This window comes from Lytechinus variegatus, chromosome 1 (assembly GCF_018143015.1).
Source record: "Lytechinus variegatus isolate NC3 chromosome 1, Lvar_3.0, whole genome shotgun sequence".
In the NCBI taxonomy this organism is placed as follows: domain Eukaryota; kingdom Metazoa; phylum Echinodermata; class Echinoidea; order Temnopleuroida; family Toxopneustidae; genus Lytechinus; species Lytechinus variegatus.
This window is the reverse complement of record NC_054740.1, coordinates 63,261,537-63,282,179: the sequence shown is the minus strand read 5'-3', so window position 1 is coordinate 63,282,179 and position 20,643 is coordinate 63,261,537. Positions and strand designations below refer to the sequence as shown.

The window sequence follows — 20,643 nt, the reverse complement described above, 5'->3', positions numbered from 1 at the left end:
TCTACAATCTTCTTGAAGATAATGTAACAGAGTACCTGGCATTAGCGGAGCATGCAGATAAGCAGCAGATTTCCAGAATTAAGACTGTCTTTGAGAAAAAGAACACACGATCAAACACAAATATTTCAAACTTACAAAAGAAGCTAGAGAATTATCAGAGAAGATTATTTGATTTGGTGAACTATGGTGCATCGGGACCAAGGAAACCTAAAGAAGTCCTCCAAGGAATGCATCAAGGTCTAAAGTAAGTCTGGACATTGCTGTGATTTTTATTCAAATTCTTATCTTTACCTGTAAGCTAAATTGAAAATTATTCCACGGGAGGGGGAAGGGGACAAGAACTAGAATAGATAGGCCTTTCACGTCCTACCAGATACTTATTTGGCACCTGGGTGGAGAGTGGCAATGTCTGAATTAATGAATCAAACACACAACTGTCTGATTACAAGAGTCAGAACCACTACACCACAGCTCTTCTCTACTCGTACAGTTTGTCGCCTTTATCATTAACCGCCCTATCTGCATATTTTGCAACGAAAGTTTGTTTTGCCTAAAACACCTTTTTAGATGAAGCATTTTTGTCTAGCCTGCATAGCAGAGCAAGACTCTGATTCATGAAACTTGGACATAAGAGTACTCAAGTATCACTGAACATCCTGTGCGAATTTTAGGTCACATGACCAAGGTCAAAGGTCAATGAACTTTGGCCATGTTGGGGGTATCTATTGCATTACCATCATAACTTTAAAAGTTTATAGATGTGATTTATGAAACTTGAATATAAGAGTAATAAAGTATCACTGAACGTCCTGTGTGAGTTTCAGGTCACATGAGCAAGGTCAAAGGTCATTAAAGGTCAGTGAACTTTGGCCATCTTGGGGGTATTTGTTGAATTACCATCATAACCCTGTAAGTATATTGGTCTAGTTCATAAAACTTTGACTTAAGAGTAATCAAGTATCACTGAACATCCTGTGCGAGTTTCAGGTCACATGACCAAGGTCAAAGGTCAATGGACTTTGGCCATGTTGGGGGTATTTGTAGAATAACCATCATAACTCTGAAAGTGTATGGCTCTAGTTCATAAAACATGGACACAAGAGTAATCAAGTATCACTGAACATCTCATGCGAGTTTCAGGTCACACAACTAAAGTCAGAGGTCATTTAAGGTCATTAAACTTTGGCCATTTTGGAGGTAATTATTAGATTTCTGTCATAACTTTCAAATTTCAAATAATGTAGGCGGAGGCTGCAGCTCCTTGTAGGCCCATATATCTGCTATTATTCTGAACGTAAAGCAATGTGTTTCTTTCATCTGTGATTCGGTGTAGGTCATCATCAACTTTGCCATCATGATCATCACCATCATCATTATCCTCATCATCATCACCATTATAACATAATCAACACGACCACCACCATTGCCACCATCATCATCAATGCATTATTGTCATCATCTTTATCTTCTTCATCATTACCATCATCATGATCATCATGATCATCACATAATCAACACGACCACCGCCACCATCATCATCATCACTATCATCATCATCAATGCATCATCATCATCATCTTTTTCATCCTCTTTATCTTCTTCTTCGTCATCATTAATCACCACCATCATCATCATCATCTTTATCTTCTTCATCATCACCATAATTGTCACCACCATCATCATACTTATCATTTTCATCATTTATGTTTTTACTGGCTGTATTATTAATTATGGTTTTGTCTTTTTCCAGGGGCGTTCGGGACAATATACGAGAAGGAATAACGGGGTTCTCGGGGTGAGTCTCATCTCTGAACATCTTTCAATTATTAGTCCATATATTTTGTTCCTTATATAAATATCTCCAATTTGTAAGCCAAGTAACTTTTATTTGATTATTTGGGTCATTAAAAAAAAAAAACTTCCCCAAAAGTTGATGAAATTTCATATTTCACATCTTTACATCCGATGAATGTTCATCTATTTCCCATATTTCCTTGATATTAGTATGATTTAATTGGAAACTTTCAAAAAAATGAAGTATATTTTCTTCTTTCCTGGATCTGGAAAATTGTTTTCAGTTGATGTCATACTAAATCAACTAACAATGAATTTTTTACATGTTGGACCATAGTATGAAAAATTGTGTTATTCCAAAATAGACCTAACCTTAGTTTTGGTGCCAACGGATGAGTCAAGAATATGTCATCAAATCATTTATATCGAACTTATTTATGCCTTTGGAGTCTTTTTCTCCTTAAAGATGGATTTGTAATGCATTATGGGTAAAGCAATAGTTCATTGACTTGCCTCGTTTCCATCTTGATAGTTTCCAACTAAATAAAAGTAATTTCAAACCAAGGGTTTTTTTTTGGGGGGGGAGGGGGGGAGGGGGGGGTGGTTCTTTTTTGTGTGTTACCCTGCCATTAAAACATAAACATCCCTTTGAACAGTGTTTGAATGTTTTTCAAAATAAATGTAATAACTGAAGCTTATTACAAGTTGTTTCTTACAGTTGTCATGATCTAGGCGGAGGCTGCAGTTATTGTCTTTGCTGTTATGCATAACCCAAGCGATACGTCTGATGTGACTCCCGTCTTGCTTTGGATGTTAGTTTTTTTTATTATCGACAATGAAATGATGCCAGCTCTTTGTACGAAAAATATTCATGCGTATGTATGAAGAAGAAATAAATTAGACCAATCAGAAATACGTTGGAAAGAAGAAGGTAATGCATTTCTAATATATAAGTCACGTGACATGATGTCACTTTTTTCATCCAAAATGGCAAGTATGAGTACAAGCGAGAGACTTCTGCAAGATAGTTTGGATTATGCTGCCGATAAACTCCGCATTCCTGATGAAAAATTCAGAGACCTTCAAGAATCTGCCGTTGGTTGCGTTATTGACGAGGGGAGGGATATATTTGTTGCTTTACCACTAGGAATTCAAAAAAGCGCAATCTGTCAGGCAATGCCTCTGTGTTGCGATTATCTTCATGATCACGGCTTTTATGATGGAGATGTCGCAAGTTGTTGGCACGCATCCAGCAATACAGGTCCCGGTAAATCCGCCATTTTAAATAAACATGAATGTTGATGAGGCAGACAGGAGTGCACAGGCGGTGGCTGCTTCGAAGTCACAATTCGAAGTCTTTGCCACATCAGACGTATCGTTTGCGTTCAGCATAACAGCAAAGACAATAACTGCAGCCTCAGCCTAGATTATAAGCTATATGTTTCATCAGATGTAATTTAAAGAATGCCTATATCAATAGAAAAAAAATTAAAGGCAACGTGTGAGGCAAGTGGAAACTATATTGAGTTGAGAGAGTATAATCTCATTTACACCTTGGTATAGGAAGTTGTTTAAGGAATATGTATAGTTAGGGATAAACTAAATCATGAATTTTACTCAAAGCAATGGAATCCCCAGCTATCAAGCGTGGCAACAATGCCACAAAGCTTATGCAATTGGTGCATGTTAAAGATGCTTTCTACCAAATATTATCAGTCTTCTTGTGATATATATTTCTTTATGTTTCTTGTCTACAATTTTCTTACAAACTTTGAACCTAACAGTGGGGTGGCAGATAAGATAGGCGAGGGTTTGTCGGGCCTATCGGAGCTCACTCACACCGCAGCAAGGTGCGTTGTATGACATACAATACCTAGCTATATGCACAATGCACTGCGTGCTTGATAATATGCTACAGAATACCCCTTCCTTTGATTCTCATCTCTTAAACTCAATCTTCATTGGTATCTTTTATTTTTCTCTTCTTCCCTTCCATCTTCTCCCAATAACTTTTCAACTCCTTAAATCATCCTTCCACCTTTTCTATCTTATCATCTTCTTCCTCCTTTCCTGTTAACAACTTCTGTTTTCTGCTTTCTTCCTCATTTTACCTCTCCCCCTTTCTGCTCCCTCTCTACTACCCTCTTCCTCGTATTATATTTATTTTCGTGTCTGCATTTTCTGTTTCTTGTATTTATCTTCCCTCCCATCTCTCTTTGCCTTTTCAGTCCCTGCCTCTCCTCTTCTTCCCTTCCTCCTCCTCTTCTATTCCTTCTCATCTTCCTCTTCCTATTCTCATTCTCTTCCATTCCTCCTCATCCTCTAATTGTTCCTCTTCTCTCTCTCCATTCTCTTCTGCTTCCTCCTCTTCTTCCCTTCCTCTTTTTCCTTTCTTCTATTCCTTCTCATCTTTCTCTTCCTATTCTCCTTTGTCTTCTTCCCTTCCTCCTCATCCTCCTCTAATTGTTCCTCTCATTTTCTTCTGCTTCCTCCTCTTCTTCCCTTCCTCGTATCGCTCTTCCTCATTATCCTCTTTTTTCCACCCTCTAATTGCTCCTCCTCTCTCTCCTTTCTCTCCCTCTTCCTCCTCTTCCTATTCTCCTTTCTCTTCCTCTTCTCTCTGTTCCTCTTTATCCTCCTCTTCCCACCCTCTAATTGCTCCTCTTATCTCTCCATTCTCTTCTGCTTCCTCCTCTTTTTCCCTTCCTCCTCATCCTCTATCTCTTCCTTCTCTTTCTTCCTCTTCATCTTCCTTTCCCCTATCCAATTCCTTTGTCTTCTCTTTCCTCACTAATCTTGGTACCTATCCTTGTTTAGAAACCCTCTATATTTTGTTCTCCCACTATTCTCTCAATCCATAATCTCCATCTGTTTCCCCCTTTTTAATCTATCTCTCCATCTTTCCCCTTCCTGCACTATATCCCTTTCAAACTTTCGTACCCATCCTTGATGTCCTTTGTTCTGTAATGGTTCCTAACATCTTTCATTAACCTATATGAGAATCATACAACTTGCTTTTCCTTGTAAACAAAGGTGAAGCCCCCCTCTGTTCACCCATTAACCCCCCCCCCCCCTCCCCCTCCATGAAAATGTGATTCAAGTTTTTGTTTAGAATTGAATCTGTTTGGTCAAGGATAGATTTTAAATATTGCTATCTTATTTTATGGCATCCCCCTCCCCTTTTCAAAACATCTTAGGCATTTTCACCTCACCCTTTCTTGACCTCACCCTAACCTTTTTATTCTGTAGTCAAACATCATTTACCAGTTATCTTGCTACGTGTCAAGGTTTTATAATTCCTATATTGCTTATAAATCTAACACTCCTACTAACTTCAAATGTACCCATTCGCATGCGCAGCACGCTTGGTAGGCTGCAAAATCTTGAAGTTTGTATAGGCTGAATCAATGTCTCCATCCATCAACAACTGTAAAGGCCTGGTCCCAGTCCATTTACGGATACAAAGATGATGTTTTTTAAATCTTGCCGTTAGTGTGAAAATGCTACGCATCTGTCTCATACTCATTGAATACATGTTTCATGTGCTCTATCCATCTACCATCTGTCTATCGTGATTTCATCCGTGCAAAATGTTTTGAGCTGCACAATACTTTTAGAATGGATCCGATGAACTTTCCGCCATGTACGATGTATATATGCGACATATACAAACAAGAAACATTCCGTGTCCGTCACCATCCATTAAGCGTCCGTTATATACACACTGCATCGTCTGTGCATCCTCGCAACTCACATCCACTGCAGCAGAAAAACAGAAAGACTATTAATAGGAAAGGAAAGGTACATGAATGTACATCGTTTGTAACATGGAAATAGAACAGATGTAAGCATAAAGTATTCAAATCTATCATCCACTTCCATCTGCCATTTGCTAGGCTTACAATGAACATCCATTTAATATCCTCGTTCTTTTCTCTTCTGTTTTTTTGTACAAATTTTTTGTCAATTTTGTTCATTTCTGGAGCAGATGAAAATGGATGGAGCCAACCCCAAAATTTTGCTTGCTGCTGTGTCCTTAATACATTGGTTTAGTGTCCATTGGCCACTGGGACCGGGCCTTAAAAAAAAGCAAAGCTTTTTAAGTGCACTTACATTCTACTCCATTGCTTCATGCATGTAGTTGAACCTTATAGGCCCGAATTCACGAAGGTGGTTTTGAAAAACCCACGGTTGAGTCCACGGTTTATGCAGATTTCCTATATAAATTACGCTTAATTTAGCGCGTATTGCGCGCGTGTATGAAAAATGTCCAATGCTGATGCGCGCTTTTGTCACCGTGCGCCAACTTGACGCCTGTTGCTGTGGTTATCAACGCTATTTTATTCAGGAGTCCACTGTTTTTATTCATGAGTTCACTCTTCAAACCGTGGACTCATGAATAAAATAGCGTATCTAACCATGGTAACAGGCGTCAATTTGGCGCACTGTGACAAAAGCGCGCATCAGCATTGGACATGTTTTGTACATGCTCCCGATACGCGGTAAATTAAGCGTAATTTATACAGGAAATCCGCATAAACCATGGACTCAACCGTGGGTTTTCAAAACCACCTTTGTGAATTCGGGCCATTATGGTTGACATTGATATGGGTCATGCTTTCCTTCCATTCATCCAAGTCATCTCCATTTTCATATTATTTTGTAATATTTTATTTTGTCTTATATATTTTTTTTTCATTTTGTAATATTTTTTTTAAATTTTGTAATAAATATTTTTTTCATATTGTAATATATTTTCAAAATTATTTTTAGTATCATATTCGCATCTCATTCTCCAGCAATGAGGATTGTTTTTTTATTCTCTCTGTTTACACAGTTGTCTTACATTTCATCCATTTCATTAAGCAATGCTCATGGATCTTCACTTCCATTCTAAATTATATTTTCCTTAATTCTTTAGGTATTTACCATATTTTGTTCTCTGTTTAGGATTTTATTTTCAATTTTAACTGAATTTTTGTCTCGCCTTTCTTTTATGAACCAAATCTATAAGAAGTCTAAGTCTCCAAAATAGTCTACGTAAGCTCTAAGATTAACATTAGGCCTATACGTTTGGCCTAACGTTTGTCCTAATGTAACGTTAGATCTTGTAAAACTTACCTTATGAAAGCATTGATGCCTGAAGTCTCTGTGCGTGGGTGCATTAATTAGCCAAAATCGTATGGATCCGATATTGCACAATGAATAGATCTAAAATTGCACGGATGCTGACAACATGGGCTGAATGATCCTACAACCAATCAATTGACAAGAATCTGTATAGGTGTCATATAAAGATGAATGGTGCATGGTCGCCAGCATTGCCTTCATTGTTGTGTCTTGTAAGAGTTACAATGTTTGGAATTCACTAAATTTTGGCATAAATTCCATCTGATATCTTGCACTTTCTTAAATATTTTACAAATAATAAATGTTTATGAGTGCAATGGACAGAATATCTCATAGGGTGAAATTATCCTTGGATGGATCATTCATTTTATCTTTCACCGAATGAAGTATTCTGTCCATTCACGAATGAAAAACATTCATTATTTGCTTTATGTGACAGATCCATGTCATATGAAATTTATGAATTTTGATGCAAAACATGCTCAAGTTCTGCCATCCCCTTCAGGATGTGATCTGGGTGTCATTTTGACAAGAATGTCAACATGAAAATATGGTTTGTCGCAAGGCCTTATTTGCTCTGAGACTTGTGGTGCCTGGGGCTGGCCTGGGATCTCGGTGCATGCGTGCAAAGTATGGATCAAAAATTGCACGGATGATGACGTCATTGTAAAATGGGCTGAATGAATGACATCATATGACAAGGATCTATCGCGGTGTCATAAAATATACAAATAATGAATGTTCATGAGTACAATGGACAGAATATGTCATGAGGTGAAAGATGAAATGAGCCATTCAACGAGTCTGAAATTTTGATTGATGGAATTCTCTGCGTTGTCCACCATAGTGACACTAGTTTTTGCTTGTGAGTTTGTGTGACTATGAACTTTGAACAAATAGAATTTGATAATTACAGAACTTTTCAAGATATCTATCTTTTTTCTCTGCCCCTAATTGCAGTGCAATGGTCTCCAAACCTAAGGAGTTTGCCAGTAAATTCAAGAACAAATTTGGAAGTGCAGATAACCTTGATAGCATAAGTAAGTAGTGTAGAGTAAAGTCCTTGTTTTGTTTGATAAGGAGCGACCAGAATTATTTCTCTACAAGATGGCGAATATAAAGTTTGTTGAAGGTCAAGTCTTATACGAGTTCATGCAAGTTCTTTGTAATGAAATCTTAGTCAAAATATTTATCTGACAGTCTGACACCCTAATCCTGCTCAGGCACTGGAAATCAAAGAAAGTTTTCTGACTAGTCTGATAACAAATCTTGATGAAATGATCTCCTAATGGTAAACTGTTATAACTGGTGACTGGTTTCCCTTAGCTGATGTTGACATCAGATTTGTACATTTTTGTTGTTACGGTCTGTCTAAATCTCTGGTTAAGGGTCTGTAATATGAACTAAAGTATCATCCAACATAACAAGATTACAAGTGCGCAGGTTTTAAATCAAGAACAGTCAGAAGTGGTTCTGTCAGCCACAACCAGTGCCATCGAATATGCCAAATTATTTGTTAATAAGCCAAATTTGTTATTAAGCCCAGCCGCCACTAAATCCACCATATCGAGTGAATATGGAGTCAAGTTTTCAAAGCTAAAGAGAGGCTTTAAATATCAAAGCATCTTTATGCAAAAGTTTATTATAGATCAAAATTTAAGAAAATCAGCCTCACGTTTCAGATACATCAGCGAATATTTTTGGTATCTATGAATCAACAAGAACAGGTTACTGGTCAACCTTACAAAAAAAAACCTATGGAAAACTTTCCTGGACTGAAGATAGTTATATCTGCATCTAGTTAATGTTACTTATGAAAATAAAAATAATCCTGTGAATATAACGAGATGCGACTTTGAGGAATATTACACTTTTGAGAAAGGGAATTCCAATAAATGCAAACACACAATCAAGATATGTTTGAAACTGTACTTTTAGATAAACACTGAAACTTTGATTAGATACTTTAATTTTTTTATAATTTCCGTTAAGATAAAGCTGATAATAGTTGGCCCCATACCATTTTAAAGTCATAATTTTGCATATTACAGAAAAAAGTATTTGAAAAATCTCTTCGTAAATCTTGAGCAATATTATTAACAGTTTTTCCATGTCTGTCTTGATCTTGTTTTTAGATGACGATGATGATCAAAACTCCATGAATAATAAGTCCAAAAGTAGCTGGTTTGCACCCATGCCTGTGGATGCATTGTAAGTTTTCTTTGTTAGTATAATGTTTTGCTAATGATTTATTAGAATAGTAAACTCATGTTCTCAATGATGCCTGCCGACACAAACAACTTATTCTATGAAAAGAGTGACCAAGTGGGGAGAGGGTCGGGATGGTGGCTTGGCGTGGTGGAGAGCGTGAGACATTTAGATATGTTGGAATCAATTTCTTATGTTTTGAGACACTTTCACTTGTCATTGAAGTGCAAGAATTACCCGCCATATATACATGACCTTTGATATCGAACAGGCGCAGATCCAGGCGGGGGCACAGGGGGCACGTGCCCCCCCCCCCTTTTGAAATTAAATTTGTTATGTAAAAATGACGTTGAAACCGAGGTGTGCCCCCCCTTTTGAAATTGAAAACCTCTTTTTTTTGCTTGTCTAATTTTTTTTGGTTCGAAATATAATCAATTTGTGGTTGAAAACCCTTTTTTTTTGGCTTGTCAAAATTTTCCTCCGAAAAATTTGCCCCCCCCCTTTGGAAAATCCTGGATTTGCCCCTGATATGGAAGACAATTACTATAACAGGGGCACACATGTCAAATATCAATGACAGTGAAACCAAAAGAGATGTTTGGATTAAAGATTGTGAAAGTAATGCACATGTAGGGGAGATCTGGGTTAGTTGGAACACGGGGTAAGTTGAAACATTGTAATTTTCTTTAACCCCTGTAAAATAAATTCATGCAATACGTTAAAGAAAATTACAATGTTTCAACTTACCCCACGTTCCAACTAACCCCGATCTCCCGTACGCTTAAAGTACATGTATTCAAGATGAGAAAGGGGGAATGGGCAGAGTTCCAATTCAGCACATGCATAATCACAACTGGTCATTGGTTTAAAGATTTCAAGAGGCCTTAGTTAATTTTAAACAACATCACAAAATTTGGCAAAAATGGCATGAATCCTGACGTATGCCGTCAAAAGCCAAGAAGATGAGCCGTAAATCATACAAAGAGCAGAGCTAAAATCAAAGGCATGGATGTATTGTTTGTTCTTTAATGACGGTGTTCATGCACGGAGGGATCGTTCACCTTCATTATATTTTATGAATAATGAACAATACTTTGATCTCATTTAAAGACTGAGATTCCTCCTTGTTATTCAATCATATTCTCCCCATCTGCTGTGTTTCATACTGATGATGGATATAAACCAAATATATATATATATATGGCCTTCAGGGGTTCGGTGAAACTTTGATTGTGTTAGAATTATAAATCCTGTTTCCTTATGAACCTTTTCTCTGACCTAGAAGACCGAGGTCGGCAAGTGATGGAGAAGAGACCTACAGCCTGACCTCTGGATCAGGACCCAACAATAACGGGCATCCGTTGCTAGGTGAGGATGATGTTGAGCATCCGCTGGCAGGAGCTGTTAACAAACTCCAAAGAACCGTCCATGAGTTAACAGCTTCCCACTCCAGACTTCAACAGAATATAGAAGATTTACAGGTAAGATGGTCAAACCTGTGTATAAAACCCATCCAATGGAGTTAGAATAGTAGTTTGATTATGAGCAGATTGTCTTTATGGACAGCTTCTTGGAATACATGCGTGTGGTCGGGAAAATCATGAAAGGGGAACCAAATGGAGATGTTCTATACAGATTTGGTCTTTATATTAACCAGACAGGTATTAGCTTTTATTAGTGACCTCGTGAATAAATACGAAGGACCATCTGTTTGTTAAGACCACAAAGTTTGTTTGCTTCGAATAGTTTTCTCCTGGGTTCTGTTCATTAACACTACCTGCTTATAAAGACTGTATTTTGGGTCTTCCTTGAGTTGCCTTTATATACAGGTCTCACAGTTTTTTTCAAAATCTGCATTCCAAGTTTACATAAAATGTTTTAACTCACATTTTCATTTCTCTTTATACGTGGTCACATTTGAAATATGTTAAAAACACTTCGTTGCATTTCATGCCTTTCTGAGTGCTTTGCATGTATCAACATTGATTCAACTTCTCACCGAATAGAACCAGTTACAGCATCAATTACAGTACTTCAACCAAACTCTGCAAGAGGAACGGTATAGGGCAGAGAGATTGGAAGAACAGCTCACCGATTTGACTGATCTCCACACGCACGCAATGAGTAACCTCCAACAGGAGCTTAGCTCCGTTCAGGAGAGATTAGAGTATCGTATGGAAGAGAGGAGTAGAGATTATATCGACTCTGTTGAGCAGTGTCAAACAAGGGTATATTTACAAATGATTTATCTCCCCCCCTCCTCTTATAGACCAATGTCACTAGTTATAAAGGCCAGGGGACTGTTGCAGAAAGAGTTGCATTTAAACGCAATTTAAAAAATCAATTGCAAGTCCCAAATACGCGCTGTTGATTTGAAGAAAATCAAGTTGCGATTGATTACAACTCTTTAGGCAACAGGCCCCTGTTCTAGTTTTTGGAAGCACAATAGCCTTTTTTTGTGTATGAAGCAAGTAGGTGGGAATACATTAGGAAATTAAGATTTTTTTTTCCACCTAAAAATGGTAAGGAAAGGTTAGGTTTCAGTAGTTTGAATATGGGTGCTTTGTATGTTTAACCAATCTGTTTTCTTGAATTAATCATTAAAAACTGTGAGATTCCATACTCTAGCCATAGTTATCTTTGGCATAGGGCTATGTGAATGATCACACATTGGAGCAAAGTTGGCTCAGAATAATTGAAAATATCTGAGAAACAGATTTTGATTTTTGTGTGGAAATATGTGTGTATATTTTTCAAATATTTCATTTACAAATATACTAACATTCAGGAGCTGCACGTTAAGATCTTTAATTTCTGTAGATCAAACACACATTTCATCAATTACTTTGAGAGCTTTTATCTCTCACTTCAACTATACCAGTTTTACAGATCATGAATTTCATTGAAAAGAGATTTCTTACTTCCTGCCAACAGATATCCAAAATTGAGCTTGCGCAACAGCATCAGCAAGTCATCACGTTAGAAGGTTACGAGAACGCCAACGCGAGGGCATTGCTCTCAAAGTTCATCAACGTCATACTGCTTATACTAGCCGTCATTCTTGTCATTTTATCCAACGCTGTCAATCTCGTCTCTCCATTAGTACAAACCAAGTAAGATAATTATTGCCCTTGGACTATTTTGTTGCTAATTCAGTTATTTGGTTAATTCTATAGAGTATGAAGTGATCAGTGTCTGTTTTTATATGTTTCTTATAAACAATTTATAATGCTCTCAAATTACCATGGCTTAAGCATTTCAAGTGAAATAAGAATGGACAAAATTGGGGTGGGTTAGGTGTACAAAAAAAAATGCTTTTTTTAGTGGAATTACCCATTTGTTAGAGTAGAAACACATAGCAGTTCACTGATTTTCATTTCAATGCTAATTAAGTTCATTTGATTTATTCCAATCTATGTTGAAAGTATGAGACAGTTAATGAAATGAAATATGAAAATAATGTATCTAAGGTTACTTATAAGCTACTATGATCATCAATGCAGTGTTAGAAGGGCAGGGTGGCATCCAACACCTCACTCCCCCTTCCCCTCGCCCCCCCACCCTGTGATTTTTTTAAGTACCAGTAGTGAAAACCAAAAGAAGAGAAAAAGAAAAACAAGTTGGGAGGAAGGGTAGAAAAGAGGGATGGTTCATATGATAATTGATATCTTTTTATTTCAATGGAGGAGCAAAACTTATGTCACCATAATAAGTTTTCGTACCCCCCCCTCCCTTGGACGTAGGTGAGGCTAAGTATAGCAAGGATGTCTGCACTAGACTGAATTTGATCATCTTATGTCTATTTACTTTTTTTTGTGTGTGTGTTTGTGATTCAGGTCTCGTCTTTTAGTCACAATATTCATCGGTGCAGGGCTCTTCTATCTCTGGCAACAGAGGGAGATTATCGACGGTGCACGGCGGAACTTTGCTCAAAACTATATACATTATCTGCCCTTCCAGACTCGGTGACACGCAATCATCATTCCATCCCAGCCACGTTATTTCTAATAAATGAGACTGATGGACATATCCTTGTCCTTCCCATGCACAATTCTGATTTAGTGGGACTAAGAATTTGACTGCATGGAGTCCCCCACCGTCTGCATTGATACATGGGACTGAAGATGAATATCAAAATGCATCCTGAAACCCGAGTGACAGGAACGGAAGTGGAATAAGAAAAGGATATGAAGTCCTCCTCTTCTCCAAACCAGATATGTTCATTTTCCTGAGGATGGCATTTATTGTACGTCTTTACAATTATTTATTGTTGGGACCGTTGGTCTTGCAGATTTTCTCTTGAAATAGTTTGAAACCAGGCAACTTAATTGCTGATTCAAGACTCTACAGAGAGAGGGAGTCCTGTCAATAATAATCACTTAGGATCTAACCAAACTCATAGACAAATCATCTCATTTTCCAGAATGTTGTTAAGCTGAATGTTGCCATTTGCTGCATTGTTGGAGTCTGCAAAGAGGACATTACTTACTTCACCATTGTGAGTGTCTGGGACTACAATATTGCATCTTGTGATTAGACTACCATCTGTGTCAAGTGCAGAAATTGGAATTTATCTCTCCTGCATATATTGTTTCATCAATGCTAAATACTTGTATTGAAAAATTTTGTTTGCTGTAACAAACGTTAATTTGTATTTCATCGAAGGGTTTCACTGTAAATTATAATTTAAATCCTCTTGCATTGGATTTGTACATGAATTCACGTTTTTGAGCAGTTTTGGGTCTGGCATGCACTTATATAATGTCACGTAATTTTGTGACCACGTACCCAGGCATTACAAATTTTGTCCCAAAATTTGTGGGAGATTTGAAAGTAAAAAGTCAGTGTGCGGCGCAGTTGAAAAATTTTGTGCGGCGGATTTATCGTGAAAAATGTAGAGGGGGGCGCAATCTCCCCCTCTGGGCCTTATAGGGTTAAGTCCCTGTTCCTTATTTCTTCCTTTAGAGCATACATATTATATGTATATAATACTTATATTGAGAAGACCAAGATTTATGTTATTGGAATGTATGACTAGATTATTTGGAATTGTTACGGAAGTTTGATGGTGGGAAGTGCAATATAAAGAGAAGTATTAATAGAAAAATAAAGGAAATTAAACATTTATATGGAATGGAATTAAACGATAAAAGAAATGGAGATGTAACTTTTTATCCTGTATAAATCTATGTCATGGAATCTCAAATTTGACAATCTATTAACGTTTTACTTGTGTCATACCCATCGGTGTGTTATTAAAGAATGGTTGGTTTTGTAAGGTTGTTCGTATGCATATTATACACACTGGAGAGGGTAGTAGTAAGAACAGTCCACAAAGAGGTACCTCTGGCACCCAAGGACAGCCACTATGACTGATTAACCTAGACGTAAAATGTTTCCTAGGTAATTGGTTATATACCAGCTTGGTGTTTACCATAAACAGAAACAGAAGGAATAGTTGAATATGCGTGGACTGTTTCAAAGATAACAAATGTGCATAGTTATACTAAGTGCCCTAGCAAAATGATATACTAGTAGATGTGGATGCTCATCTCAAAAACCATGAACGGTCATTATATTCTACTTCTAATCACTGATCGTAAATACTTACGGCCCTTTCACATCGTTTCCAGCAAGCCTTGCATTTGACTTGCGTGTGACTATTTTTGCTACCAGCAGGTCACCTGCATTGACACCATCTCGCATGTTTCTCGGATGCCGTTGCCCGTATGGGCGCACGCAAGTCTGATTTGCCTGCAGAAAAGTTTCGAACATATTCAAAATTTTGTTGCGAGTGCTCGCACAAAACGATGTGACAGAACCTGTTCATGTTTTATGCAAATATAAATGTCTGAACAAGCCTGGTAAAGTGAACACAAGGAACCAATCTCATTCACTCTTATAACTCCCATACACAAACCTTTGCTCTAATTCGCTCCCTTCTCTCCCATGTAATAATACAGGCAGATGTACTTGAAAGGGGATTAATTAGATAATGACTTTTAACATTTGTCTTCTTCATTAAATGGTGGTACATTGTCACACGAATGAAATATTCTTGTGGAAAGCCTTCTGATACTTCACTTTTAAATGTTTGCACACTTTTGTTGTTCCTTGGTCAACTTCTTCCATATTCAAAGTATTTGGCATATATATATATTGTGTAGATTTTTAAAATTTAGAAGTTAGTAGTGATATAACCCACTATTCTACATTGGTATTCAGAAGATTCATTACAATGTATTATGAGTCTTGGCCATATGTTTAGGTGGGGCAGAAAGGCAGTTGTTCCACTCTAATTCTTCCAACACTTCTGTACTTATTTTATCATATTAAAAAAAATGATATTAAACTCTCTCGTGGCTAGATCATTGATCACTTCAAACTTCGGTTAGTTTTCTTAGACTGTTAATCTATGTTTATATTTGTCTCATTAAGAAAAGGTTTTCACATAAAGCCTTGTAATGAATTAATAATGATTGCACTGGACACCTAAAAAGGTTCCATATATAGCCTTGTAATGAATTAATAATGATTTCACCAGATACTAAAAAAAGGTTCCACATATAGCCTTGTAATGTATTAATAATGATTTCACCAGACACTAAAAAAAAAAGGTTCCACATATAGCCTTGTAATGAATTAATAATTATTTCACCAGATACTAAAAAAAAAAGGTTCCACATATAGCCTTGTAATGAATTAATAATTATATCACCAGACAAAATAAAAAGGTTCCACATATAGCTTTGTAATGAATTAATGATTGTGCCAGATACTAGAAAAGTCATTAGAGAAATACACAAGAACTTGTGGAACAAACTTGTAGATTTTTCACTCAGACATTATGAATGAATTCTTTAAGTATTTTACATGACCGTTTTAGTGATACTGCCATTGCTAATTTAGTGTATAGATTTTATCAAAACCTCTGAATTCTTTTACTTTTTTTCTTCAAAATATGTTGCAATGTATTTGAATGTTTTAATATGAAGTATTTCTCAGTTGAAGGTTAAGATTTGAAAAGTGGTTTATTACACAATAAGAGAGGAAATTTCTTTTCAATACCAAATCACACCCTCAAAATCAAAGGCACGCGTAAATTTCCTTTTTATTTTCATTCCTTTGCCAAGGAACAATTATAAAAATCAATCATCTGAGTAGTTTCATTTTCAAACATCCCCTGTAAAGATCCTAATTTCTGTCAAAAAGGATTTTTTTTTTCATTATTTTTTGCATCTAATATAAATTAAGCACTATATAAAGCCTCAGATATTTCAAAGTGTGAGGAGTATTTTTAATGATAAACACATATTCCACAAATAATTAAAGTACATTTCATAATTAATCATTCTACCTATATTTATGACTTTATGTGTGTGAAATTTTGGAGCACTCTCAAAATCTGTTAAGTCAATTAAATCATCCAAGAGTTTGACTGTCGTAAAGTATGGCAACATAGATAGCTTTCGATTTTAATTTATAAGCCAAAAATTTGTCTATTTTCAATTCATTCCTAAACAGAGGCTGAAATTACAGTAAAGTGAGAGTATAACAATCGAGTTTAATGTTGGTTTGTAGCTTCCTCATCAATTATCTTTTATTTTTATTTTCAATTTTTTGATAAATGATGTTTAATGCCCATCTGTCTCTGAAAGAATTACATTGAAACCTGTCTATAAAGATGAACAATGGAAGGAAAGACGTGTGTTTAATCAAGAGGCTACTATACTACATGTTTCTATTGAAAACAAAATTCCTTAATTTCTTTATGTTTGGGAATCACTTTTTATTAGATATTTGAATGCAGTGAACCTGTCTATAAATACCACTAAGGGAGGCATTAAAGTGGTCTTTATGAAGAGGTTCCTGTCAAATCAGCTTAAACACCTGTATGAAGGGAACACATCCACGAAGACAGCAATTCTTGTCACTCTTTTGAGCTCTTTATAGACAGGGTTGACTGTATTTTGTAGATCACCTTTGAGAAAGGGAATATATTAATTTCTTATCATCCAATGTTTCATGAGAGTTTAAAATAAAAGCTGCATTAAAGAAAAAGGTCATCAGACATTCTACAGGGAGTAATCACCAAAATCCACGTTTTGTAGTGAATACACTCCACCCAGGCTACAAAGAACACCCAAGGGAAACAAGAAAAGCTATTTTCATGAGGAGGCTTTTAATGAACATGTTTCTGCTGTACATCTTTGAATGGGAATATAAATCAAGGGAAATCAAATGATACAGATTGATGTCCCTTCTATACAGGTGATCATCAACACTTGTATGACTGTATTGTCAGATTTTGTGGACAACTTCACGCCATTTTAGGTTCTTATCCAGAACAGGAAAGTCCAGAAAAGGGTGCTGTCTATCAACTAGGATGGAAAGATTTTGATGATATATTCAATATCCTACCACATATGGTAAGGCATTATCCCCGCTCCTCATGGTCAACAAATCCTGATGATGAAGTGAAGGTCTATCTATGGCATTTTATATCATTTATTTTCAGGGGCAGGGGGGGGGGCACAAGTCTGTGGTCTCAAAATGGCACTGAATAAAAAAACTGTGATTAGGAAAATATGGTTTATGCACATGAAAGCTTTGAATCGTATGTCCTTAAACCATTTCTTGTACTTTTTGAACATCAGTATATTTACAACGTTGTCCTATGGCCTCGGTAATGTTCCAAATCTCTCACTGAATTGGTGGAGAGGGTTCAGTACAAATATTTATGCTGAAAATACATTGGGTGTCCTATATATTATGTGTCTGTGTGTGTCCAGTTGTGTGTGTTTAATTTGACTTTAAAAGTTACTATCAATTCTCTAAGTGTTCAAAGGATTTTATTGTCAAAACTGGTGACTTGTTGTTTGCTGAGAGACAATAGGCAGTTAACACCTGTCTAAAAAATGGGGAGTGTTTTAAAACTGAAATGTTTTGTGTGATTTTCACCAACAAGTGTTACAAGCTAAAATGAATCCTTGCTTCTGATTGGCTTAGGGAAACTTACTCTGTGAAAATCATTAAAAGCTCCTCTAATAATAACTTGAAAATACCAAAGCTTTCCCCCCAAAAAATCTTTTTAATCTGAAGCCTTCCTCCCCACCTTATATTGCAGAGTCTAGCTCGTTTAGAATATCTATATAATGCTTCTTTTAACAAAAATGTTATTGATTTTGTGCAAATGGATGTATGATTTGTTGTTCAATTATGTGCAAATTTGTGTTCATCTATGAGAGTTAAATATATGTTTCTCCACTGCAATGCTTTTTATAATGTAGAAAAGAGTTTATATGCAAAAGGATAATTGAATATGTTCATTTTTTGGAGTACTATTCCTTGGTCTTTATATATATTGCAAGTATATATACATATTTTTGTACATTCCATTGAATTGTGATAATTTTGACTTAATTTTTGCACTTTGAGGTATGGGATGCATCACATCTGCTTGTATGAAAAAAAAGCTCTTCTTTCAGTAGGTTGTGTACGGGATGTTTCATGTAGATGCTTTATGACTTATATCGCTATTTCAGTGTTGAATATGTATCGAGATTTATAATTATTATTTAGTGACCTGAATATTTGTACGAATAAATAGAAGCAACCCTCGACAGTATGCTGTCTCCAATTGAATCACCAGGGAGGGGTTTCAGAAAGATATAAGTTTGACTTAAAATCACACTTAAATTCTCTTCAGTTACTTGTGATGCATCTCTGCATTGGTCAGTCAGGTCATGCCTATAGAATGCATTGTACTATGTATTAATCTAGGGGATTGTGTGTAAATTTTGGGCACATTGACACTAAGTATGACTTTAAGTCAGACTCAACTTTTTGTGACCCCCCCACCGAAAAGGTTTGTAGTGAATTAACGTGAACTTTAAACAGGAGTGTCAAGCTTGTATCATCAAAGAAAAAAAGGTGAATATACAAGGCACTTGTCTTTAGAAAGTTCAGTGAAATTGTATTGTCTTAAAATGGCAAAATTTTATTCCTTTTACTCATAAAGCATGAGTATTTGAAATTAATCTACAATCCGGGGGAAAATTGGACAAATTGTGCATTACATGCTTACTTTAGACAAGTAACTTGGATTTATGAAAATACCATTAAAATATAAAGGACAACATATGGCTTTAGCAAGAATTGATTCTATGGTTCTTCTTCCATCATGCATATACGCAAAATTGCTTTCATCACCTCTCGTATGAAAAAAAGGCATATGAATTGATCAGCTAATACATATCATATCTTCCTCATCTTCATGCAATGTTAGTTCAAAATTTCATTCATAGTTTTCTTTGTTATGGAATGAACTGTTTTTATTCATGAAATAATTGTTGTATGTTCCCTTTCTATTGTGGTAAGGGTATTTGAAATTAAACTAAATCTTACTCTTTTAAACACTTTGATTGTCTGTGATATGAGCATTGTTGTGAGAAAATATCAAATAATAAAATTTGAAAGAGAATTTGCCAAGGCAACATTGAAAAATGATCAATTATCCAAGTTGTAATCTGAAGTATTTTCTGTCTTATTCTTTGTTTTCATTTCAATGGTTGGTTGGGATGTGTGAGGGTGTGTGTGTGTAGGGGGTGGGAGGCATTTTAGTTTTCATAATTTTACACCATTTTCCTTGAAAATACACATATTTGTTTTATTTTCATATAAAAAATGCAAGGCTTCAATCAAGGTTCTTGCACTTTCTGAGCAAAAAAAAGTGAAGAAATCTATGACTATTCAATTCCTGGACTCCACAGACTTTAAAAGGAAAAGGTAATGGACAAATTTGACCATTTTGGTTTAAAGTATATCATTCAATCTGGTACAAGGGGGGGGGGGGGGGTCATTCGGAAATACCGGAACTTCACACTCTTTTTTTTTTTGCAATTCTAGGCCTCATTTTCATGCCTAGAAAAAAGTCAGGACTTGACAGTTTTTCAAGGACGGTAAGAATTCTTTTTCTAAAAATTCTTTTCTCAACACTAACCAAATATAATGTAACAATACTTAAAGGGGGAAGTCAATACCAACAAAAAAAATTATTTGAATGAAAAAAAAATCCCATTGGCATTAAAACTTTTCTTTAATCCTTGCAATACATTGTAAATCTTACAATTCCTGTTAAAATTTCCTTGCAATATCCAATTAAACCTTCCCTGATCAAAGTTCCTTACAATATGCTGTTAAAGCTATCAGGCTGTGGAATTCATTACCACCTGTAGCTGTCAACTGCACTTCATTGGAGCCTTTCAAGCTGGAGGTGCAGTGTGTCAAGCTTCGTTAAGCTTCAGTCTGTTTTTTTAGCTGCACATAGAGTCCATTGTAGAAATTTTTTACTTGCACTGTACACAACACTTGACAAGCACAAGGTACGATAATACGCCAGTGGTGGACTGTACCAGCCTGGAAGAAGAAACCCTAAACAGTGGTGCTCAAAAGTTGGTGAACCCCACCAGAAAATGTCCATCCCAGGAAAATATTGATTTGAATCAATAG

General features: G+C 36.1%; 1 protein-coding gene across 7 annotated transcripts in view; it reads left to right on the top strand.

Moving 5' to 3' along the window:
- Nucleotides 1-13,569, top strand: part of LOC121419399 (transmembrane and coiled-coil domains protein 2-like) — an 87,403-nt gene extending 73,834 nt beyond the window's left edge. For 5 of the 7 annotated variants that reach the window (XM_041613878.1, XM_041613863.1, XM_041613857.1 and 2 more), the window contains 9 exons: nt 19-244; nt 1,751-1,795; nt 3,579-3,644; nt 7,885-7,964; nt 9,060-9,135; nt 10,415-10,613; nt 11,139-11,360; nt 12,067-12,245; nt 12,969-13,569. In XM_041613878.1, coding sequence (XP_041469812.1) covers nt 19-244; nt 1,751-1,795; nt 3,579-3,644; nt 7,885-7,964; nt 9,060-9,135; nt 10,415-10,613; nt 11,139-11,360; nt 12,067-12,245; nt 12,969-13,101 — 1,226 coding nt within the window. In that variant the 3' untranslated portion in view covers nt 13,102-13,569. The remainder of the gene's footprint in view (nt 1-18; nt 245-1,750; nt 1,796-3,578; nt 3,645-7,884; nt 7,965-9,059; nt 9,136-10,414; nt 10,614-11,138; nt 11,361-12,066; nt 12,246-12,968) is intronic. The other 2 variants (XM_041613870.1, XM_041613887.1) reach the window with 2 other exon arrangements.
- Nucleotides 13,570-20,643: the final 7,074 nt, after the last annotated feature.